The 25,828-nt window shown below is 42.2% G+C and overlaps 2 protein-coding genes across 3 annotated transcripts in view; both read right to left on the reverse strand.

The window, feature by feature from the left end:
- Positions 1–1,138: 1,138 nt before the first annotated feature.
- LOC120916354 (myeloid cell surface antigen CD33-like) lies at positions 1,139–16,259 on the reverse strand. Its single transcript, XM_040327270.1, has 7 exons — positions 16,031–16,259; positions 12,589–12,708; positions 8,584–8,982; positions 7,842–8,147; positions 4,832–4,948; positions 2,827–2,876; positions 1,139–1,218 (listed from the first exon to the last, which is right to left on the reverse strand). Exons 2-7 carry the CDS (start codon positions 12,659–12,661, stop codon positions 1,162–1,164), a joined length of 1,002 nt encoding a protein of 333 aa, XP_040183204.1. The 5' UTR covers positions 12,662–12,708; positions 16,031–16,259; the 3' UTR covers positions 1,139–1,161.
- A 2,379-nt stretch (positions 16,260–18,638) lies between these two features.
- The window catches only part of LOC120916355 (sialic acid-binding Ig-like lectin 12), a 32,961-nt gene continuing 25,771 nt past the window's right edge, over positions 18,639–25,828 (reverse strand). Inside the window, exons 10-11 of one of the 2 annotated variants that reach the window (XM_040327271.1) lie at positions 24,535–24,625; positions 18,639–19,985 (exon numbers count right to left, since the gene is read on the reverse strand). In XM_040327271.1, the coding sequence (XP_040183205.1) occupies positions 19,806–19,985; positions 24,535–24,625 (271 nt within the window). In that variant the 3' untranslated portion in view covers positions 18,639–19,805. The remainder of the gene's footprint in view (positions 19,986–24,534; positions 24,626–25,828) is intronic. The other variant, XM_040327272.1, reaches the window with a different exon arrangement.

Raw genomic sequence — 25,828 nt, forward strand, 5'->3', positions numbered from 1 at the left:
GACGTAAAACACAACGACGTGCTGAAAAAAACAAAGTTCAATGCTTCCAAGCATGCGTCGACTTGATTCTGAGCATGCGTGGATTTTTAACCGATGGTTGTGCCTACTAACGATCGGTTTTGACCTATCGGTTACCAATCCATAGGTAAATTTTAAAGCAAGTTTTTTTTAACCTATGGGACCCACACACGATCGGTTTTGACCAATGAAAACGGTCCTTCAGACCGTTGTCCTCTGGTTAACCTATCGTGTGTACGAGGCCTAACTCATCTACATGCGCATAATAATTCTCGAGTGCCAACTAGACGTGCCCTAACTCACATGTGTGCCTGAGCACGTGCGCATACGTGTTAGCATGAGTGTGCGGGAATACTTGGCGCTCATTTAAAGTGTCTCTAATTGCTGAGTGGTTGTCAGCTTTGTGACCTGATCCTGTACTTCCCAGTTTGTCTTAACCCTAATTGTTACTGATACCTCGTTACTGATTCTGGCTTGTGACCTGACCTTGCATTCTGCCTGCTGTTTTGGTACCGTCTCTGGTCACCTGATATAGATCCCGGCCTGGCCCTGACTTGGCTTTGGTTCCTGTTTCTGCACCTCTGCTGTCCCGCTGATACCGACTTTTGCTTGCCTGATCACCTGAGATCCTGCATCCGCCTGCTTGCAAACCTGCTTGCTGCCTGTGGTTCAGTACCTGCTGTTGTGTGTCAGCTTCAGCCAGCTCATCAGTCCACCTGCTGCAAGGTTCTTCTGGCAAGGTTCTCCTAAAAGGCATCTGTGCCACTCTGTGCCCTGTTATATCTTGTCATCACCTCCAGGAGAAACAGGACAGGAAGTGTAAGGGGAAGCATTCTTGTCATCTCGGCCTTAATCAGGTATGAGACAAGTATTCTGGCAGGGGACAGACTTTTCTACTCAGGCTGTAGTTGCTTTCAAAAGAAAACAACTGTACGACTTTGCTCGCCTTTTGCTTTAAAGCATGTGGAATGTATCTAGTTCATTTAATTTGAAAGTAAAATTGGACCTAAAGCTATTATTGTTGGTTCTGAGACTTTTCTGTAAAATGTTACCACAAAAATACTTAATAAAAAAATTTAAATAAACAAATATTTTGAACCAGAAATGTAACTGATTCTTATTAAATTGTTTGGCCTTTTAGGTTTATTGCTGTGATCTTATGACGGTGTGATAGATGGAGCTTGTTGGCTTCTGAAGATCCTGTTGGAAGGAAAGATACATAAATGTTAAGTATTGCAAATATCCAAGAAATAATGTACTACACAGTGCAACTGTTTATTTTCAGAAAACATTTACTATTCAGTATTCGTACTTAAAGGTGTTGTAAACCCTCAAGGTTTTTCACCTTAAAGCATAGTATGCATTAAGGTGAAAAACCTCTGATGCCCCTACCAACACTCTAAGCTACAATGCCTAGGTAGAGATGTCAAGGTGCATTCATTCCTCCCCAAGTATATTCCTGACATTTGGGTGGCAAAAATATGAATGCAATCTATACATTGGGGGGAGAACCTCTGTGGGAATCTAGGATGGAAAAGGACCTGGGGGTCCTAGTAGATGATAGGCTCAGCAATGGCATGCAAAGCCAAGCTGCTGCAAGCTAAGCAAACAGTATATTGGCATTCATTAAAAAGGGAATTAACTCCAGAGATAAAACAATAATTCTCCCGCTCTACAAGACTCTGGTCCGGCCGCACCTGGAGTATGCTGTCCAGTTCTGGGCACCAGTCCTCAGGAAGGATGTACTGGAAATGGAGCGAGTACAAAGAAGGGCAACAAAGCTAATAAAGGGCCTGGAGGATCTAAGTTATTCGGAAAGTCTACAAGCACGGAACTTATTCTCTCTGGAAAGGAGAGGCTTGAGAGGGAATATGATTTCAATGTACAAATACAGTTCTTTATGGTAAGAGCGGTAAGAATGTGGAATTCTCTTCCACAGGCGGTGGTTTCAAGTGGGGAGCATAGATAATTTAAAAGAACAATTAGATAGGCACCGAAACAACCACAATATACAGTACAAGGGTTATACAATGTAATACTGACATAAAAGCACACACACACAGGTTGGACTTGTGTCGTTTTTCAACCTCACCTACTATATGTAACTACCGTATATGTAATTTAACCTGACTCTTTTTATTAGTAAAAATGAATGTACATTTTTTTTGTGAAATTACTTAGAATTAGAAATGAAAATATTCTGTTAGGTATTGGCTATAATATAATATACATTTATCCTGACTCTTTTAATTGATAAATTAAAGCTTTAATTAAATTAATATTTAATGAATACAAAAATGGATATAATTTGGGAAAACAAATATGTTCTCATGTGCTAAAATTACTATAAACATAAAGAGCAGTATAAAAGTCCTAGGGGAAAAATTCTAAAAGGTTCAGAGACATTAAAGAAAAGCAAAATGTTTACTTCCTCTTGACTAGGGCCGGGACAAGGGGTGGGCAACTGCCCTGAGCACAATGGTTTACTGTAGGGATGGGGGCTTCTTCCTCTGTTACAAGGCTGACGGAGTAGTGATAGTGGCGAGTGACTGTTGGGCGCAGGTTCCCCCAAACTTGCACATCATGAATGGGGTGGGGGAGGGGCGCAGATTGGCATCTTTGCCCAGGGCACTGGATGACCTTGTCCCGGCACTGCTCATGACTATTGTATACTTTTCAGAATAAGAGACTTAGTACACTCCACATTATACACAGATAAAAATAACCTCATTTACACATATATAGTAGTAAAAACAAAAACAAAACAAAGAATTCAATAGAGCGTGTGTTAAACTGCAATTAGCATACCTGATAAGCAGATTCACTTCCTTGCGGTTTGCCTTCATGATGTCTGCTTCCTGAAAAGTATACCACACATCACACCAACTTATTAGTCATTGTTATAAAAATCATCTAACAATTAATTTTTTTTTAAATCTAAAAAAAGGTTTGAATGAACATTGAGCATTTGAAAGAGCGACATTGCCGCCCACAGGAATAGTTATTATATATTTCAAGAATAATCATAGTTAAGGTTGTCCCGATACCGACACCGAGCATTTGCCCGAGTACAGTCAGGGTGATCAGTGCGGTGGGGGAGTTACAAGCACCGATCACCGCTGTATAGATTGCAAAGTCTGACAGTCGTTTCTCTGCTTCTCTCCCCCCCATACCCCCCCACCTGTGGCTTTCAGCTGCTTTAGTGAAATCAGCGGTGAACGGTGCTTGTAACTCTCCCACACACGATCACCGCTGACTGTCCCTGTATCCCCATCCACCCCCCCTCTGTTCTGCTGCTGTCCCCCTCCATGCTGCCAAGTCTCCCTCTGTGCTGCCGGGTCCCCCTCCGTGCTGCTGTGTCCCACTCCGTGCTGCCGTGTCCCCCTCCGTGCTGCCGTGTCTCCCTCCATGCTGGCGTGTCTCCCTTCGTGCTGCCGTGTCCCCCTCTGTGCTGCCGTGTCTCCCTCCATGCTACCATGTCTCCCTTCGGGCTGTCGTTTCTCCCTTCATGCTGCTGTGCCTCCCTCCGTGCTGCTGTGCCCCCCTCCATGCTGCCGTGTCCCTCTTCATGCTGCTGTGTCCCTCTCCGTGCTGCCGTGTCCCCCTCCGTGCTGCCGTGTCCCCTTCCGTGCTGCCGTTTCCCCCTCCGTGCTGTCGTGTCCCCCTCCGTGCAGCTGTGTCTCCCTCTGTGCTGCTGTGTCTCCCTCCGTGCTGCCGTGTCCCCCTCCATGCTGCCATGTCCCCCTCCGTGCTGCTGTGTCCCCCTCTGTGCTGCTGTGTCCCCCTCCGTGCTGCCGTGTCTCCCTCCGTGCTGGCATGTCTCCCTTCGTGCTGCCGTGTCCCCCTCCGTGCTGCCGTGTCCCCTTCTGTGCTGCCGTTTCCCCCTTCGTGCTGCCGTGTCCCCCTCCGTGCTGCCGTGTCTCCCTCCGTGCTGCCGTGTCCCCCTCCGTGCTGCCATGTCCCTCTCCATGCTGCCGTGTCCCCCTCCGTGCTGCCGTGTCCCCCTCCATGCTGCCGTGTCCCCCTCCACCCCCTTGATCTGTCAAATGGAGAGCAGAGGTAGGAGTCGGTAAATCTGGCTCCTACCTTTTCCAAATGTACAGAGTCAGTGATCACTGACTCTGTCCATTCACATAACTGAAACATCGTAACCTGTGTTTACAATGTTTCGGTTTATAAATGGAGAGGAGCCGCTGTTTTCTCTCCATTCATTTTTAGCGCAGCTGAGGCTGCTAAGAAAGGGACTGGGGAATCTGTGTCCCTAGTCCCTTTCCCTGTCTTAAAGGGGAGATATCAGAGGTCTGTTAAGACCCCTGATATCTCACCAACCCCCCCCCCCCCCCCAACAGGACTGTTAAAAAAAAAGAATTGCAATAAATAATAAAAAAATGTATTGTAATTTTTTTTTAAATAAAATAAAAAACACACTGACACTGTCCATTCCCCCCCCTTTTAAAAAGAGAAAGCATTGTGAAAAAAAATACATAAATAAAATAAATTGTAAAAAAATAAATAAATAAATAGATAAATTGTAAAAATAAAAATAAATTGTAAAAAATAAAAAAACTAATTGTAAAAAAATAAAAAAAAATAATTGTAAAAACTACTGACACTTGTGCCACTGTCATATGAGATTAAAAAAAAGTATCGGTATTCGGTATCGGCGAGTACTTGAAAAAAGTATCGGTACTTGTACTCGCTCTTGAAAGTGGTATCAGGACAACCCTAATCATAATGTAAAAGGTAAGAAACATGGCTTAGGGCAAAGAACTAATGTGGATGGAAAAGGAACATTCAATTAAATTGCATTTACCTGCATTCTTCATGTGTCGCTTTATAAAAAGAAGAACACCCAAACCAGCTAGGAGCAGAATAATGATGTTCCCGCCTATAATCCCAGCAATAACTTTAGAATCCATAGAAGAGCAAACTAAAAAACAATAAAAAAAACAATAAGAAGAAGTTATATATATATATATACAGGGCTTTTTTTCAGGGGGAACTTGGGGGAACTCAGTTCCACCACCTCTGGCTCAGACCCTTTGGTGCCTGCTGACCACAATCACTTGTAAACATAGGTCTGGTTTCTGTGTTTACAAGTGACAGCTTTGTAACCCCCTGAACTCTGCACTCTGTATGTAATGCAATTCTGGTATTTAATGCCCCTTTAAGACCCTCCTACTGTTTGTATAATCTAAACGGGATAGTGGTTGAGTTCCTGCACCTATTTTCTGAGAAAAAAAGCTCTGTATATATATATATATATATATATATATATATATATATATATATATATATATATATATATATATACACAATGCTGTGAAAAAGTATTTACCCCCTTCTGATTTTTTATTTTGTTTTGCATATTTGTCACAGATCATCAAATTTGTTTATTATTACACAAAGATAACCCAAGTAAATAAAAAAATGCAGTTTTTAAATGATGGTTTCATTTATTAAGGCAACACAGCTGTCCAAACAAGTCTGGCTTTATGTTACAAAATAATTGCCCCTAAACCTAATAACAGATTGTGCCACCCTTGGTGGCAACAACTGCAATCAAGCGTTTGTGATAACTGGCAATAAATCTTTCACATTGCTGTGGAGCAATTTTGGCCCACCCTTCTTTGCAGAATAGTTTTAATTCAGCCACATTGGAGGGTTTTCCAGCATGACCGGCCTGTGTAGGGTCATGATACAGCATCTCAATTGGATTTAAGTGTGGGCTTTGACTAGGCCACTCCAAAACTAAATTTTGCTTTGTTTAAACCATTTGGAGGTGGACTTACTGTTGTGTTTCGGATCATTGTCCTGCTGGATAACCCAAGTGAACTTGAGCTTGAGGTCACGATCTGATGGCCGGACATTCTCCTTTATTATTTTCTGGTGGAGCTCAGAATTCATGGTTCCATCAATTATGGTAAATCGCCCAGGTCCTGACTCTGCAATGCAGCCCCAGACCATCACGCTACCACCACCATGTCTGACTGTTGGTATGATGTTCTTGTTATGAAATTCTGTATTCATTTTATGCCAAATGTAACGGGACGCACACCTTCCAAAAAGTAAAATTTTTGTCTCAAAAAGTCCACAGAATATTTGCCTAAAATTCTTGGGGATAATCAAGATTTTTTTTTTGATAAATGTGAGATGAGCCTTTGTGTTCTTTTTAGTCAGTAGTGGCTTTGGCCTTGGAACTCTCCCATGGATGCCATTTTTGCCCAATCTCTTTCTTATTGTTGAATCATGAACGTTGATCTTACCTGAGGCAAGTGAGGTCTTCAGTTCTTTAGATGTTTTTCTGGGTTCTTTTATGACCTCCTGGATGAGTCGTCGTCATGCTCTTGGAGTAATTATTGGGTTGGTTCACCACTGTTTCAAGTTATCTCCATTTGTGAATAATGGCTTTCACCGTTGTTCACTGGAGTTCCAAAGCCTTAGAAATGGCTTTAAAACCATTCCTAGACCCATACACGTACATTACTTTGTTTCTAATCTGTTCTTGAATGTTTTTAGATTTTGGCATGTGTGGCTTTTTGTGATCTGGTATGGCCCGTACACACGATCCGAATATCGTACGACATATCGTACGACTTTTTTCGCTTAACAGCCGCAAGTAGAAATTCAATAGGTTATTAAAGTCACGAAAATTCTTGTACGACAGAAAAAAAATCGGAAGTGATGTCATGTGTTGTAATGTATTTTGGATTGTATTTTCGGACGGCAACTATACTGCCTAAACGAAAATTGTACGATCTGGCATCATACGAGGAAAAAATTCATGCTTGTCCAATTGAATATTATCAGATGAACTGTCGTGATCGGCTCTCAAAAATAGTGTACACCCGATCCTTAAATCGTGCGATTCTTACTCGATCGTTTTCGTCCAATATTCGGATCGTGTGTACGGGCCATTAGCGTGCTTCACTTTGTCAGACAGCTTCTATTTATGTGATTTCTCGATTCAACAAGTCTGGCAGTAATCAGGTCTGGGAGTGGCAAGTGAAATTTAACCCAGCTTTCCAAAAAATTATGGCTAATCACAGTTTATTCATGATTCAGTGTGGGAGGGAGAAGCTACCTTTTCACATAGGGCCAGGCAGGTTTGAACAGACTTTTTCCTTAAAAAAATGAAATAATTTAAAAACAGCATCTTGGATTTACTCGAGTTATCCTTGTGTAATATTTAAATTTGTTTGATGATCTGAATAATTTAAGTGTGAAAAATATGGGGGGCAAATACTTTTTCACAGCACTGTGTATATATATATATATATATATATATATATATATATATATTTATATATATATATATATATATATATATATATATATATATACATATACTGTATATATAGTATATACAGTGTTTATGTCTATTTTGGTAAGTATGGGCTTTTATATCAAGGGCCCGCTTAACATGGTTTTAGGCCTAGGCCACAATTACGTCAGACAACCCAAGAGTCGTCATGTCAAATACCTGCTTCCCCCACCACACTCATTGGTTCCTTCTGTCAATTTGTACATCCAACAGTGAGAAATGACAACAAGAGAAACCACAAGGTGCAGAGGGGAAGCAGATACCCCCCATACCCTGAAGTGTGGAACACTTCCAACGGACAGCTAACAGAAAAGAGGCAATGTTTCAACAATGGGGCCACCAGAAAGGTAACCATAGAAACTCTTTTAGTACAGGTATGCTTTTACATTTAAAGTGGCCCTATGTTGATAGGGTCTTTTTAAAGGGACCATACAACAAAAACAATTTTTACTTGACCCATTTATCCATTTACTGTACACATTATGATAGTTCCAGTTACCTTTTACCTCCAGTTCGATGATTTCACTTTTAGAAGTCAGATTATCTGCAAAAGTCACTTTACAGTGTAGTTTCTCCAGGTTGTCTTTAATGAATGGACTAAATGTGAGGTTGGAGTGGTAGGTTCTGGTCCCATCTCCATTATTAATGGTATATTCGTGTACCATGGCTTTTCTAACAATTGTTCCATCCCAGGTTATTTTAGGAGCTTCACCAGAACATCTTCCAGGACTTGTACAGGTTAGAGTCACCCACTCACCAGCGACCAAAGTCCCTACAGTGGAGATTTCCGGAGTGTCTGTTAAATCTGCATAATATAAGAGAGAAATAAATGAATGGGTATCTCTTTTTGCAAAATGTACTGCTCCTTGTTTTGTATCATTGTTCATTAATTCAATCATTTATTCATGAAAATACAAGATCTACCTATCCTCTATCACTTGGACACCCAAAGGGTCATTTAGTTTCATTGTCTTTTACTCAGGTTCTGGGGAGTATTGAGCTTTTTTGTTTACTTAATGAATTTTACTAAATGAATTAACGCCCAAACACTTGACGCAGCTAAACACGCCTACACACTTTTACAAGCGGCAGACTTTTTTTGCCAAATTGCCGGGAGGAAAGGTTTCTAGGAGAGCTAAGAAAACGTTCTGTGTGCATGAGTCTTAAACGTGTTAAAGATCATATGAGATTTTATTGATTGGCTTTACATATATTTTAAGCAACTGTTAAACTTTACACACCCGTCACTGTCACTTTGGGGCTGACATCGACAAAAGGAATTTGGACTCCTTTCTCTTCCAGTCTGAATGTGTACAAACTGTCATCCTCTGATTTTGCGTCTGAAATTCTTAGAGAGCAATCTCCTTTCCACACTTCTCCGGTGAGAAAAAATCGTGGATATTTGTCTTGGGGATCATCTAGGCCATCCTTCCGAGCCACAACATTTTGTTGCAAGTAATCGCCTTTCAGCCATGCTCCTTGAGCAGTCCTTGATAAAGTATAAAATGAAGGGATTTGAAAAGTGCATGGAATGTGCACACACAAGTTGCGTTGCACTACGACCGATCTCGGGGCATTTATTGTAAGTCCTGGTATGTTTGGTATATTTGGTATTTTGGGTCCAAACTGTGAGTTGCTGTCTGCAGAGAAAGAAAGAGGAAATACAAGTTCAGTTTTTGTTGTCTACTTCTTTTTATATAACTAGCATGGTGAGACCTATTTGGAGCTCAAGTCCACCTAAAACTATTTTTGTTTGGTTAGGTGGAAAGAAAGATTACTTCTTATGTTTCGGGGACATCAAAGCCCTCACCATAATTCCCCTTGCATCGATGGCGGCTGCTGTCTATTTATAAAAAAAAAAAACATGGAGATCTATAAAAAATATTGTACCAACAAATATTCTAAACGAAAGCCTAAGATGATAAACAAATTCCGAAACCGAATTGGTTCAAGATAATGAATTTGAGGAACCTAAGCTATTTAACTAACAAATGCATCCAAAACAAAATAACATTTTCTGACGTGAACATGTCTAGTTGTAGTAACTACTGCTAAATGATTCACTTCCTGCTGCAGCTGACGTTTCGGCACAGCCAAACACCCATTGAGTGAGTGAGTGAGAGACTTGTAAAGCGCAACACATGCAAACTGAATCGCCCCTGGGCGCTGTATCCATTTCATGGGTAAGGAACCCCTTGACCTCAGAAGAGATGGGTTTTAATCTTTCTCCTGAAGGCCAAGTGGTCCGACTCCAGTCGGATGGTGGTTGGTAGTGCATTCCACAAGCGAGGTCCCTGGACTGCAAATCTTCGATCTCCTTTGGACTTGTATCTGGCCTTGGGTATCTGGAGTAGGATTTGATTGGTGGATCGCAGAATGCGATTGGGGTTATGGGCTTTTATTTTTTCGCATAGATATTGGGGGACGTTTCCTTGAATACACTTATGCATTAGGCAAAGTGCCTTGAAAGTGATTCTGTCTTTTACTGGCAACCAATGAAGGGATCTCAGTGAGGGTGAGATTGATTCCCATGGTTTTTTTCCAGTCACTAGTCGAGCGGCCGTATTTTGAACGACTTTCAGACGAGTGATTTGGTATTTGGGGAGTCCGAGATAGAGGGCATTTGCGTAGTCGAGTCTGGAATTGATGATTGTTCCCACCACGACCACTCATTCCTTTGGAGTCCCAAACAGCAGATGAACATGCAACTCATAAATGAACACTGTGCTGGGATCTTAAAATATTTACCCTTCTGGTCAAATGTTCTTAGCCTATAGTGTTAGGTTATTTTCCTTGTTGGCTGAAAAATCTTTTACCCTTCTTGAAAAAAGTTCTTAAGATTTCTTTCTCTTAGGATCAAATGTTAGGGAACGTTACATTCCTTCTGCGTAAGGCAAAATAAACGGACTTTCGCACATGTTACCAATATTGCATATATTATTTTAGACAATTGCAAAGCAAATTTGCAGGTGTCACCATTCCCTGACTTGAATAAAAACAAACAGCGGGCAACCCAACTTTAAAAGTGCTGCACCTTGTAGGATAAGAAAAAACAACCATGGAGGGATCAAACTTCAGGAGTACCTTAGTTATTCGGAAGATCCAGCAAGCTAACTGCAATGGCATGGGCACATGCATGTAGTTCTAGGCATAACAATTTAGTAGGCCGCACACTTTTGCGAAGATGTGGGTGCATTCGCGCCTTATGGTTTGTGCAGGAACGTGCATGAACGTCCATTTAGCTATACAATTCTCCAACCTCTGATTGACCGTTGTTATCGATTACACTAAAAAAATCCCCTTGCAAGCATTACTAAACCAACCAATTAAATACTTATTTAATATTTATAGCCGCTAAAATTACAATAGTCAGATCTTGGAAATCCCCTAACTATCCCATATATGGTAAGTACTAAGGTGACATGGACAATGATTAATGAAAAAAACCTCTGCTATTCTAAATTATAAAATTGGAATATATGAAAAAAATTGTAATCCTTGGCTCCATCATCTCTGGTAAAAATCATTAGACATTCTATTTCGACTATTTCAATACACGTGTCATTTGCCCCCTTTCCTAACAGAGAAGTGCAGCCAAAGCTTGTTTGGATGTACGCCTCCTGTGTATCACAGAAGTGCAGTTCACCCTGTGATCTGTTTTCAGCAGACAGCCGTCCGAAGCCCGCTGTCGGCTGAAGTCGCAGAGCCAGTCCAGGCTGGAGCTAGATTGTGAGAATAAAGTCAGGATCCGCTCACAACTCTGGCTCAGCCTCTCAGTGAGCCACTGAGAGCCTAAGCCGACTGCTCTCGCCCCTCCACAGCCCAGCACTGCAGTGAGCGAGGAGGGGGCAGAGCAGAGAGCCAATGACTGACAGTTACCAGTTATCTGAGAACCAAGCGATCATCGGTCTTTGATCACTTGGTTCTCAGCCTGCTAGCCAGTGGGAGACAGATGCAGCATCGGGATGATGCTGCAACCACCTAGGTAATTATGATTTTGAAAAAAAATAAAAATAAATAAAAGACTTCTCTTTTAAATACTATTGTTCTATTTGGTTATACTTTAAAAAAAAAACAAAAAAAAAACCCCTACCTAATTATATCTAATTTATTTTAGATATTGCTCTTGATAATTTTTTGACGTCTTGAATATAAAATCAATATATTAATTGTAGTTTTATGAATATCCATACAAACATATATTTGTTTTATATTTGCACAAATGTTGTTTTGTTCTTTGACGTTCTATCTTATTGTTCTTGAAAAATATAAAAAAAAAAATCTTGAAAAGGAAAAAGTTTTTTTTTACAAAACGTAAATAAAGCAGATTGGGAAGTTGCTGCCGTACATAAGCCCAAATAATTGTAAATGAAAAAAAAATAAAAATCTACAACCAACCGTGCACTGTTGGAGAGTATTGGGAGAGCTGTTCATGAAATTCATTGGCCCAGATTCACAAAGCACTTACGCCGACGTATAACAAGTTACGCCAACGTAAGTGCAAATGTGCGCCGTTGTATCTGTGCGCCAGACCCACAAACAGATATGCGCCTAAAACCAGGCTACACCCTGCCGACGTAGCTTGCTTACGCCGGCGTAGGGTGGGCGCACATTTAGGCTGGGTGCATGGTGCCGCTCCCATTGATTAGCCATTCAAACATGCAAATGAGGAAAATACGGCTATTCACTAACCTGCGTGCGCCCGATGCAGGCTACGTGAGGTGCGCGTAAGTTGTACCTCCGACGTAAAGTTATTCCCCATAAAGGAGGTGCAACCCAGCAGCAGACATGCAAAGGTATGCACCAGGGAACACAAGCGGCGCATGTGCAGTTCGTGATACGTATCTGTCTGGGGCTCGGACCATCATTAGCATGGGGTCACGCCTCATTTGCATGGGTCACGCCCACTTCCACCTACGCCGGCGTACGCCTTCGAATTCCACGCCACGCTGGCGCAGCGTTGGGAGCACTGGCTTGCTGAATGCATTGCTTGCCTCTCTGCGCTGCGTTGGCGTAGCGTACATTGGTTACTCTACGGCGGCGTAATGTGCGCCCACACTCTGTGAATCTGGGCCATTCTGTTCTGTAATACCACACACAGCGTTTAAGCTAAGATTGTAATTTCAGGAGATTTGTGCTTTTTCCATGTTGAACTCAAACCCTCATGAAAAGGTCCGCTGTACGGCATTTTGTCCCCCATGGAATTGCCCAGAATTCAGGATAGATAGAGTTTTTCTTCTACTCACCTTTGCAGAACGTGCTTAAGAGCACAATTGTAATAAAATTTGAATGGAGAAAGCCACATCTCACCAGGAGCATTTTGACATGAAGTTCAGTAGTTGGATGTACCTTTGTTACAACGTGGACTGGATAAAAAAATAAAATAAAAAAAAGTACAATAATGGTTTATTTGTTCTTATTTATTTATAATTAGAAGTGATATACGTGTTAAATTGAGCTCATACCCCTATTTCCATACCCTGTACAACCACATCACAATTTCCCATCATCCAGCAGTTTGCAGAAATTAGATATATATGACATGAACGTACTCATCACTTCTGCCCCTATTAAATCCGCAATGCCCAGTGCTTTCAGATATGGGGAGGAATGTGAACTTCTCCCCTGTGACAGTGCTTGGTTATAGCTACCAATTGCTAGGGCAATAGAAATGCAGAGGAGCGCTCAAGACCAAAACAATATACAAGAGTAATTTTGTTTTGCTTGATCGTTCTTATAGGCAGCGGGAGGGGACGTCCCCCCCTCCCGCCGCCATCCGGTGCTTCTCCGGGCTCTCCAATGCCATCGGGGGCCTGGAGAGTGAATTGGTCGGCGGTGCTGGAAAGCATAGAGATGACTGGTGACCAGATGGTCACCAGTCATCTCTATGGCCATCGGAGGCCCGGGCGCGATGTTATGACGTCACGCCCGGTACCCGGAAGTAAACAAAGCCGCAATCGCGGCTGTCGGCATGTGATCGTGATTTTTCACAGATTTCATGCTTGTAAGCCTGGAGGAGAGATGTGGGGTCTTATTGACCCCACATCTCTCCATAAAGAGGACCTGTCACATTGATTCATATTACAAGGGATTTACATTCCTTGTAATAGGAATAAAAGTGATAAAAAAAAAATGTTAAAAAAAGTGTAAAAATAAAAAGAATGAAGTAAAATAAAAAGATTTTTTTTTTTTCAAAACGCCTCTGTCCCGGTTATCTCGTGCGCAGAAGCGAACACGCATGCAGGTCCCGCCCACATATGTAAACACCGTTCAAACCCCACATGTGAGGTATTGTTGCGTGCGTTAGAGCAAGAGCAACAATTCTAGCACTAGACCTCCTCTGTAACTCGAAAATAGTAACCTGTAAAAAATGTTAAAGTGTCACCTATGGAGATTTTTAAGTACCGAAGTTTGGCGCCATTCCATGAGTGTGCGCAATTTTAAAGCGTGACATGTTAGGTATCTATTTACTCGACGTAACATTATCTTTCACATTATACAAAAAAATTAGGCTAACTTTACTGTTTTGTTATTTTTTAATTCATGAAACCGTTTTTTTTTCCCAAAAAAAGGCGTTTAAAAAAATGATTGCGCAAATACCGTGCGAGAAAAAAAGTTGCAATGACCGCCATTTTATTCCCTAGGGTGTCTGCTAAAAAAAAACTATATAATGTTCGGGGGTTCTGATTAATTTTCTAGCAAAAAAAATTAGATTTTTACATGAAGGAGAGAAGTGCCAAAATTGGCCCGGTGGTAAAGTGGTTAAGTTTAGCAAGTTTAGGAGACATTTCCAGTACCTACAGATAAGCTTTATTATAGGCTTACTTGTAGGTAAAATGAAAAAGGAGACTTTTTTGGGGGATTTGCCAACACTATAAATCGCTGTTTTTGTTCTCGTGTTTTGATTTTAGCAATATTTCATCATATCTGTGCAACTGTCTGTTGTCCGGCAACGCGACAGTACACAGCAATGAGTAAATCTTCCGACAATGACTTCCAGGAGTTCTCCAACTTTCATAACTTCCTCCTTTTTTTCTAAGAAACTAAAAAACATCTTTTGTTTGTCCTTTTCTAAAAACAAAATCATAGAAATTGTTATACGTCAGTAGTTATTGCAAGACAAGATCATCCGTACTTCCTTTATGTCAGTTCTGCAAGGTTCTCTTGTATTTCTCGATCCTGATCATTCTGGGCCAGATTCCCGTAGAACTGCGGCGGCGTAACGTATCTCCTTTACGTTACACCATAACCATAATGTGTGCTGCAACCTGAGGCAGCCAGTCAGTGAGCGGTAATGATACACTGTAATCTCTGGCAACCAATCGCAATCGATGCCTGATTGGGGGGGGGGGCAAGAAAATGTTGTTTGCCCAGGGTCCAATCAATATTAACCACTTAAGGACCACCGCCTGTACATATACGTCGGCAGAATGGCACAGCTGGGCAGATGGACGTACCGGCACGTCCTGTACATCTACCCAGCCGTGGGTCGCGGGCGCGAGCCCCCAGCGCGCGCCCGCGACCCGGTCCGAAGCTCCCGGACCGCGGGACCCGCAGACCCGATCGCCGATGGGGTCCCGCGATCGGTCCCCGGAGCTGAAGAACGGGGAGAGCCGCGTGTAAACACGGCTTCCCCGTGCTTCACTGTGGCGGCTGCATCGATCGTGTCATCCCCTTTATAGGGAGACACAATCGATGATGTCACTCCTACAGCCACACCCCCCTACAGTTGTAAACACACACTAGGTGAAACATAACCCCTTCAGCGCCCCTTGTGGTTAACTCCCAAACTGCAATTGTAATTTCCACAATAAACAATGCATTTTAAATGCATTTTTTGCTGTGAAAATGACAATGGTCCCGAAAATGTGTCAAAATTGTCCGAAGTGTCCGCCATAATGTCGCAGTCACGAAAAAAATCGCTGATCGCCGCCATTAGTAGTAAAAAAAAAAAAATTAATAAAAATGCAATAAAACTATCCCCTATTTTGTAAACGCTATACATTTTGCGCAAACCAACCGATAAACGCGTATTACGATTTTTTTACCAAAAATATGTAGAAGAATACGTATCGGCCTAAACTGAGGAAAAAACATTTTTTTTATATATATTTTTGGGGGATATTTATTATAGCAAAAAGTAAAAAATATTTATTTTTTTTCAAAATTGTCGCTTTATTTTTGTTTATAGTGCAAAAAATAAAAAACGCAGAGGTGATCAAATACCACCAAAAGAAAGCTCTATTTGTGGGAAAAAAAGGACGCTAATTTTGTTTGGGAGCCAAGTCGCACGACCGCGCAATTGTCAGTTAAAGCGACGCAGTGCCGAATCGCAAAAAGGGGCCTGGTCTTTTACCTGCATTTTGGTCCGGGGCTTAAGTGGTTAAAGATGGCCCTGATTCTATTCTTCTTTATCAGAAAATCTCCCAACAGTAAGAACTTTTCCAATGACCAGCGACTTTCTCTCAGTTCCTTGTGTGACTCCAGAACAAGAAGTGAGGGAGGAAATCTCCCCAATTGTGACAATAATAGCCAAAAAACCCTGCAGTTTCCAAAAACTGTAAAGTACGTTTTGGTTCCAGATTCTATTGGTACTTGATAAATGTCCTTTTTTTTTCTACCTCTGTGAATTTTTCATTGCATATAAAAACTGTAAAAGACAAAAGCATATAAATATATTTTTCTTACCTGATTTTTTTGTCTCCTCTAGCGGCCAATCGTCCCTATTGTTGATTCTTCAGAAGTATATAAGGTTCTATTTCAAAGCTGAAGTATGTTTTCACCGGCTGTGTCTTTCTATCTGTCCCTGAGATAAATGTTTTCCCAGTACTATATGCTAACGGTTTTATTATTAAGTGGCATCAATCCGTATGTCGGAGAAAGAAGAAGTTGCCCATTGTGATGTGAGATTGCAAAAGAGAATTACGGCTCACTTATTGTGTAATGTGCAAAGATTTTTCTTGCATACTCTCAGGCCCCGTACACACGACCAGTTTCCTCGGCAGAATTCAGCTTCCGACCGAGTTTCTGGCTGAATTCTGCCGAGAAACCCGGCCGTGTGTACACTTTCGGCCGAGGAAGCCGACGAGGAGCTCGGCGAGGAAATAGAGAACATGTTCTCTATTTCCTCGTTGTTCTATGGGAGCTCTCGTCCCGCCGAGCTCCTCGGCGGCTTCAGGGCTGAACTGGCCGAGGAACTCGATGTGTTTGGCACGTCGAGTTCCTCGGCCGTGTGTACGAGGCTTCAGAGTTCCTGGGGTTGTCAAACGTCCAAAGTGTATGCAAACACCAATCTTTTTATTTTTATCTTTATTTTTTGGATAGTCGCTGTCCCTCCTGGTGAGATTTACCATAAGACCTCTGTCAGAAGATAGAAAGTAAGGGGAAATCCTGTACTTTAGAGTCATCATGAGGACAAGGAGAACAAATGTTGTGGCGACAGCTATCTGCGATGATAATTCCCCTCACTTTGGGAAGATTTCTTCTCACTTCCGGTTGCATCTCCAAGTCAGAACGTGAAATAAAATCTCCCAAGTAAAAAACATAAACTGATAGGGATTTTGGGCCAGATTCAGGTACATTTACGTTGCTCCGCGGCAGTGTCACGTATCTGATTTACGTTACACCGCCGCAGGTTTACCTGATTCACAAAGCTCTTACCTGTAAACTTGCGGCGGTGTAACGTAAATCCGCTCGGCGCAAGCCCGCCTAATTGAAATGGGGCGGGCACCATTTAAATTAGGCGCGTTCCCGCGCCGAACGTACTGCGCATGCTCCGTCGGAAAAATTACCCGACGTGCATTGCGCTAAATGACGTCGCACGGACGTCATTGGTTTGACGTTAACGTAAATGGCGTCCAGCGCCATTCACGGACGACTTACACAAACGACGTGATTTTTAAAATTTCGACGCGGGAACGACGACCATACTTAACATTGCGTAGACCACCTAGGAGGCAGCCCTAACTTTACGACGCGTATGGCTACAGAAGCGACGTAAATTTAGATCGACGGGCATCACGAACGTTTGTGATTTGCCGTAACTAGCCATTTGCATATTCTACGCCGACCGCAATGGCCTCGCCACCTAGCGGCCGGCCTAGAATTGCTTCCTAATATCCGACGGTGTAAGTCAATTACACCTGTCGGATCTTAGGGCTATCTATGCGGAACTGATTCTATGAATCAGCCGCATAGTTAGGACGGGCGGATCACAGAGATACGACAGCGTATCAGGAGATTTTGTGAATCTGGCCCTTAGTCCTCACCTACTTTGTCCAAAACTAAAAAAAAAGTTGAACTATATATACCAGTGGTCATCAACTCCTGTCCTCAGGGCCCACTAACAGGCCAGGCGTGCAAGATACCGTATATACACTTGAGTATAAGCCAACCCGAATATAAGCCGAGGCACCTAATTTTACCACAAAAAAAGGGAAAACTTATTGACTCGAGTATAAGCCTAGGGTGTCCATCTGCATGCCTGACTTTGCCTCACTGTGTCCATGTGTCCATGTGCATGGCTTACTGTGTCCATGTGCATGCCTCACTGTGTCCATGCCTCACTGTGTCCATGCCTCACTGTGTCCATGCCTCACTGTGTCCATGCCTCACTGTGTCCATGTGCATGCCTTACTGTGTCCATGTGCATGCCTCACTGTGTCCATGCCTCACTGTGCCCATGCCTCACTGTGTCCATGCCTCACTGTGCCCATGCCTCACTGTGTCCATGCCTCACTGTGTCCATGCCTCACTGTGTCCATGACTAGACTTACGTTTAACATGGGAGTATATAGAAGGGGTGCCCGGTTTGAAAAAAAAAAATCCTCTAGACAGCAAACTTTGCACACTTATAGAGAATAACTGGGGCTACATTTGTGCTTCGGGTCCAGAGGACCTACGGCGGGCTGGTACCGGGTCCCCAAATTTACTGGAAAAATGACTGTTTAACATGGAAGTCTAGATTACCAGCTGAATATAAAGCAAAAGTGACTTGGCAAAAAGAAAACGAATGCATCCACCACATCAGGTGCTAGTAAGTTACAATATATTACATTTTTGGTTTTGATTTTAGATGCAATTACAGATGTACCTTTCCATATGTATTTTCAGACAAGGCTGCCCAGTGTTCTGTATCATTAGGCATTTGTACTGTAGCACTACCCCCATAGGAGCCGCGGGTAAGGATGGATTCTCTGTTCTTTTCCGCAACCACTTTAACAACTTTCAACCCTCGCACACACTAGGTTGAGTTTACAAAGCATGCAATATCACAGAATATCACTGAAAGTAATACTTAGTATTAAATAGTAGTCTATTTATAAGAAAACATGCACTGAGGCGTTTAGGACAAACTTAATATATTGTCCCCTAATATGATTGGTAACAAAGTAAGCATAGAAATATATTAACAATGATAATAACACAATTCAGCATACAGGGTGATTAGTGATACAGAGTAGGTGGCACTAAGATGAAACTTGGTGTCCAGATCAGCATAAACAGTAGCAATGTCACCTAAAGTGCAGCAGTGGGCAGTAATAAAGCTTGATTTACAGAACACAGGCACTATAATGCCAAAGTCCATTGATGCCGACTATGGTAGGCCTAGACCGGCTGTATATGCAATGTGAAGGAAATAGGAGAAGGAAACAAAGGGGACTTGCAGGATGATTTTACAGGAGGGGCAGTTCTTTATGTTGTTCCTCTGCCGGCTATCGTTGGGGCCCTTTAAGAACACTTAACAACAGTTTTAGTAAACCAGCAAGGTTTATAGGTGCAATAAAGATGCAGTAAAGGTGCGATATAAGTGCAGTATTGGTGCAGTATACTGTTCTGCCTCCAGTTACTCAGCACCTGCTAGCAGTGAGAACAAAGGGCAGTGCCCTCTCACCAGTAATTGTGGTGCAGCTGTGAACTCTCAGTGTAGAAAGTGGGGTCCCCTCAGTTTCTCCACAGAATGCCTCCAGATATTCAGCAGTGGGAAGTAGAGGGTGAGAGGATACTCTGGTCTCCCTGCAGCAACGGTGCTGATGTGGTCACTGATATCTGTGTTCCTCTTCCTCAGGTGTCTTCACTGATCTGGCCTCTGAGCAGTCTGGATCACTATGCAGCAGATGTGCTCTCATTGGTTCCTTTGGCTCCAAGAGAAATAAGTTCCTAGAGCAGTCTGTTAAAGGGTATTTCACCACTCCCCTTTCTCCACAATGTCCTATGGGAACTGTATTGTAAAGGTCCATAAATCCCATTCTGTGATTGATGTTTCAGACTATACTCCCCATGATCCTCAGCATTATGCATAGACGTCTGTGGGCTTGCTTGGCTATAGCTCTCCCCCAGCTAGCCAGAGCAGAAAGTAAGCTGGTTATAAAGGGGGAAATGTCTCTTTCTCCATATTTATGTAGTCCACCATGTGGCTACTGCACTCTTTCTGTTTAGTTTTAATGATTACAAAAATAAATCCTCAGTATGTACGTTTAATCACAGAATACTCTACTTCCTCTTCTTCTATAGCAACTTTTGGGTTCAACTTTGAAAAGTCAACACTCATGTACTGCAAATCTTCGTAATTCAGATTTACTGATTCAGTTTCTGGAGTTGGCTGATGATCTTTTTGAGGATTTTGCTCTATTTCATGGGACCCCTAGAAGAAAAATGTTTTATGTTATATTGTGTAGATCATCGACTTTAATATTCAATGACTTTTCTTAAAGTGAAGTTTTAAAGGAAAATACATAGGGCCAGATTCACAGAAAAAGTACGCCGGAGTATCTACTGATACTCCGGCGTACTTTCAAATTTGCCGCGTCGTATCTTTAGTTTGAATCCTCAAACCAAGATACGGCTTTGTACGCCTTCGGATCGTAGGTGTAATACTTCGGCGCCCGCTGGGTGGAGTTTGCGTCGTTTTCCGCGTCGGGTATGCTAATTAGCTGTTTACGGCGATCCACAAAGTTACGTGCGGTCGTCGCATTCTCTTACATCGTCGCTAGTCGGCTTTTTCCGCCGTAAAGTTACGAGTGCTACTTCGTGGCTTATATTTAGACCAGCCATGTTAAAGTATGGCTGTCGTTCCCGCGTCGAATTAAATTATTATTTTTTTTTGTTGCGTAAGTCGTCCGTGAATAGGAAAGGACGTAACGTACGTCGCCGCTCAAAAAATTACGTCGGTGCATCGTCATTTCGCGCAAAGCACGGCGGGAAATTTGAAAACGGAGCATGCGCAGTACGTTCGGCGCGGGAACGCGCCTAATTTAAATGATACACGCCCCATTTGAATTAGGCGGGCTTGCGCCGGACGGATTTACGATACGCCGCTGCAAGTTTACAGGCAAGTGCTTTGTGAATCAAGCACTTGCCCGTAAAACTTGCGGCAGTGTAACGTAAATGCTATACGTTACGCCGCCGCAATTGTACATGAATCTGGCCCATACTTTTCTGATGTGAGCATCAGAAGTCAATGCACTGAATTTTATTCAAATTCATTATAACCATTTTCTACAATGGAGCTACATTACAATAACTACGTGGATTGTCAAGGCATAGCCCAAATTCCTTCCTCTCCCCCTGTAGATCATATTGCACATTATTTCCGAAGCAGAAAACACCTTTTTTTACCTCCTGGATTATTACCAGGTTAGTAAAATTCTTGCAGGAGTGGCTACAGCAAACTCAGTGACTTAGGAACACCTCCAGAACTACGTCTCCCATGAACCATTTTTCCTACACATGTATGTGGCCGGGCTCTTGGGAGACATGGCAGCAGCATTAATTTACTTGGAAAGAAATCAATGTATGTCCATGGATAGAGACATAAAGGAGGGCATACGAGTAGTTCAGTAGTCAGGGGGGAAGAATTCAAGTAGGGAAGCAGAATCACCATTGTCAGCTATCAATAGGAAGTTAGGGGGCTTACTAGATCTCTGACAGATCAACAAGTAGTTATGTGTACTTGCATCATTTTTAAAAGGATACAATATCAGAAATGTAATGCAAAAATGTACTGAGAGTTTGTTTTTTGGACCCAGACAAAAACAATACTTTAATAATGGTGGCATATAAACATGTATGTACTTGTAAACGCAGGAAAATGCGCAAATCCCCATACACTCACTGGCATAGCTCCCAACTGTCCCTGATTTTGAGGGACTGTCCCTGATTTGGAGCAATGTCCCTCATTCCTCCTCATTTGTCCCTCATTTTGGTCTGATCTATAGAGTTGTATATAAAAGGCTCTTTTTATGCTTCAAAAAAGTGTTTCCCAGCGCTAAACCTTTCCTCTAAATTCTAAATGGCTGCATTTGTAAATTTTAAAAGCCAATATAAAGGAATAAAAAAAAGCCCTTGTGGATTTAATTAACTTTTTTTTGGTTAATTCTCCTTTAAGGGGGTGTGGCAGGAGGCGTGTCCTATTCCTACATACGTTTGGTAGTAGGTGTCCCTCATTCCCATCTCAAAATGTTGGGAGGTATGCTCACTGGGGGATATTTACTAAAACTGGTGCACTCAGAATCTAGTGCAGCTGTGCATGGTAGCCAATCAGCTTCTAATTTCAGTTTCCTCAATTAAGCTTTGGCAGTAAAACCTGGAAGCTGATTGGTTTCTATGCCAAGTTGCACCAGATTTTGCACTCTCCAGTTTCAGTAAATAAACCCCACTGTGAGTGACCCAAAAAGCAGCATGTAATGCAATTCCAACATGTTTCGGGCACACCAGCCCCTTTCTCGAGCCTCTTAAGCTTGAGAAAAGGGCAGGAAGGCCCCTGAAACACGTTGCCACATCCTCTCTGATGACATCTCGTCATGCTGGTTTCCTGCTTCCAAAATGACGATCCCCATGCTGTCCACAGAAGCCCTTCTGGTTTTCTGCATGAAGAAGTGCCTGGGCTGTGGAAAGGCTGTCATCTAGTGGAGCTACATTACCTTCACCATGAGTGCATATTATTTTTGTTTTTTTAGAGCTAATAAATAACTACACTTAGGCAGTGGCACTGTTTCTCTTTCCTTGTCTTTTACATACACGTGAGTCTACTTTTCGCTTAGATGAAGGCCTGCAAAGGCTAGCTGTTAAATCGAGATATTACTGTATTAATAATCGATATTCAATAATTCATATTGATTTGAAAAGTTCCAAGAAAATCAGTTCTCGTGTAAAAACTCCAAAATTGATTTAATAATAAAATAGCAAAATGTTACAAGAACACTATCGAAATGCAGAATATAAAAATAGCATCAATAAGTTTCTTATTCTTGAAGTGAAGATTGTATAAATGTATCGTTGTGTGTGTGGCTTGTATGAGAAGCATTGTCAGCTTCCTTCATCTTTTCCAAGTGTGTTCATGTGTGTGTGAAGTATTCTAGCGCCAACGCGTCTCCTCACGTCTGCTCTTATACCAGCCCCCACCTTCTCTCTAGCTTTTTGCTTACAACACAAACCTATGAAAAACATCCCCTACCTTTCTAAAGAGGCTAATTTAACATTCCCTGTACTTCCACAGAAAGCCCGCACATTTTAAATATCTCCTTATTTACACAGGGGTGGATTATTCAGTCTCTATGCATTACTTTCCTGAGGGTTGGGCTATGAACTATGTGAGTAGCTGCAGGGCTTTTTTTCAGCGGGAACACGGGGGAACGCAGTTCCGGCACCTCCAGCACAGAATGTATGTAATGGTAAGGGCTACTAGAGTGTACTGGAGGGTCTACTGATGCTGGCTAATCTATGGTCGCTGTGGTGCATCTAGTGTTGCCGGAGAGGTTTATTGTTGCTGGTGGAGGATCTATTGTTGCTGGAGTGGGGGTAGTTGTTGCTGGGAGGGGGTCTACTGTTGGGGGAGGGGTCTACTTTTGGGGGAGGGGTCTATTGTTGCTAGTGGGAGTCTATTGTTGCTGGGGTGGGGGGTATTTTTTAGTGTGTTGCTGGGCGGGTCTATTGTTGTTGGCTGCAGGGGATCTATTTTATTGCTTTTCTTGTTATCAATATCAAATTACATACAAAATACTCGGTTCTGTATTCTCTTAAAAGGGATGGTACTGCAAGGTGGGTAGGGGGTGGATTCCAGGGATGGTGCTTGGAGGTGGGTAGGGGCAGAAGACAAGGGGTGATTCGGAAGAAGGGAGCACCTGCACCTATTCCCTGAGAAAAAAAGCCCTGAGTAGCTGAAATAAGAATTACTTAACTTGTATAATATAAGATTACTAAATATCTGAATCAATTACTAAATATTACACTATGGGGTAGATTCAGAAAGAAGTTACGCTGGTGTATCTATTGATACGCGGCTTAACTTCTAGGATGCTGCGGCGTATCTTTTTTCTGTATATAGAAAACAAGATACGCCGGAATTTGGCTAAGATCCGACTGGCGTAAGTCCCTTACGCCGTCGTATCTTAGTTGCATATTTACGCTGGCCGCTAGGTGGCGCTTCCGTCGATTTACGCTAGGAATATGCAAATTAGGTAGATACGCCGATTCAGAAATGTACGTCCGCCTGGCGCATTTTTTTAAGCCGTTTACGTTAGGCTTTTTCCGGCGTAAAGTTACCCCTGTTATATGAGGTGTATCCTATGTTAAGTATGGACGTCGGGCCAGCGTCTAATTTTCCGTTGATTACGTAGTTTGGGTAAGTCGTTCGCAAATAGGGCTGTGCGTAATTTACGTGGGTTAATTTGGAGCATGCGCACTGGATTACGTTCACGGACGGCGCATGCGCCGTTAGTCAAAAATGTCAATTACGTGGGGTCAGCCTTCTTTACCATACAACACAACCACTGTATGGAGAATTTGAATTCCGCTGGCTTACGCCAGACCACATACGCTACGCCGCCTTAACTTAGGGCGCAGGTTCTTTCTGAATACAGAACCTGCCTCACTAAGTTACGGCGGCGTAGCGTATCTGAGATACGCTACGCCCGCAGAAATTTACGCCGGGCTATTTGAATCTACCGCTATGTATTCATTGAAAACCAAATGTTGTTATTAATATCCTAATTAAGAAGTATTATAATATTTAAGAACTTATAACCTTTACTAAAAATGTTGTATCTTCGAAAAGGATGTAACCTTATCTATTTCATTTGCCATTGGGGAAGGAAACTCAAGTTTCCTAATCACTTACACATGTTTGAGCTCTTTATAAAAGCATTTGAAACTTGTATAAAATATAGCAGAAAAAATTAGCTTGGATCACTCACATTATAAAACATTTCTGAATTGCCATAGATCGGATCAGTAACACTGACATGGGTCTTCCTGGAATTTTCTTTCTTCTTTGTCATCTTTCTTCTGAAAAATGTAAAAAAAAAAATTGTCAACATTGTCTGACTAATACACAAAGACAACAGGGGGAACTTATATTTTCAAAGTTCACTAGCCCAAGGGATCCAGTAATTTATTAGCAATTTAATTAAAGTGGATGTAAAGCCACTCTCGTCCTTTCTAAACTACTGCCATAGTGCTGATCTATAAGGATATAGACGCCTCCTGCATGTATCCTTACCTGTCAAATATCTCCCCTCTGTCTGTTATAAGAACTGAAAAACTGCAGATTCTGCGGGTGGATCTGTTGTCTGGAGCTCTGTGGGTGGAGTCGTGATGTCAGTAGGCTCCCCGCCCACCTCTACACTCCCCTTGTCAACATGCATTTTGTCCTATGTATTACTTACACTGAATTCTGCTTTGATCACTAACATCCAGTCAAAATCCAGAAATGTAACCACATGACTTCAGAAAAGGAGTGGGGGTGGGAATTAAAAAATAATGCCTGTCTCCAGGCTAGTGCATGAGATATGTAAATAACCTGTCACTCACAGCAAGGGGGTGGAACGGACTAAGGTTTTTCTCTGTAAGTCCGTTTTATTTCACTGAACAATACAAGAGGATTGCTCAGAGCTGCATTAACTCTTTGTGGCAAGACTGGGCACAGATGATAGGAAATCTTATACTCTACATTGTGACATCAAAAAAAAAAAAAAATCGGGTTTATATCCACTTTAACTGAATATGGTTATGTGAAACGTTTAACATTGTTCCGCACATTATCATTGTTCAATGCACATATTTAGGTAGATTCAGTAAGAGTTAGGCCGGCTTATCAGTAGATAAGCCGACCTAACTCAGAATCTACGCCAACTTATGTTTAAGTGTATGCTCAAACAGAGATACACTTAAACATATCTAAGATACGACGGCTTGCGCCGTCCTATCTTAGGTTGCAATATTTTGGATGGCCGCTAGGTGGCGCTTCCATTGCGGTCGGCGTAGAATATGTAAATTAGTAGATACGCCGATTCACGAACGTACGCCCGGCCGCCGCAGTACATTTATGCCGTTTATGTAAGCCATTACCAGGCCTAAAGTTATTCCATCTATTAGATGGAATAGCAATGTTAAAGTATGGCCGCCGTTCCCGCTTCGAGATTCGAAATTTTTACATGGTTTGCGTAAGTCGTCCGCGAATAGCGATTTACATCGTTTACGTCCACGTCG

The sequence above is a fragment of the Rana temporaria genome, chromosome 10 (genome assembly GCF_905171775.1).
Source record: "Rana temporaria chromosome 10, aRanTem1.1, whole genome shotgun sequence".
Classification (NCBI taxonomy): Eukaryota; Metazoa; Chordata; class Amphibia; order Anura; family Ranidae; genus Rana; species Rana temporaria.

Coding starts and splice junctions, on each gene's coding strand:
- LOC120916354 (XM_040327270.1), bottom strand. CDS start 12,661: ATGCTCCTGGTGAGATGTGGCTTTCTCCATTCAAATTTTATTACAATT. Junction 8,148..8,583: donor CCCCAAAGTGACAGTGACGG/GTGTGTAAAGTT, acceptor TATATTATGCAG/ATTTAACAGACACTCCGGAA. Junction 4,949..7,841: donor CATCGAACTGGAGGTAAAAG/GTAACTGGAACT, acceptor ATTGTTTTTTAG/TTTGCTCTTCTATGGATTCT.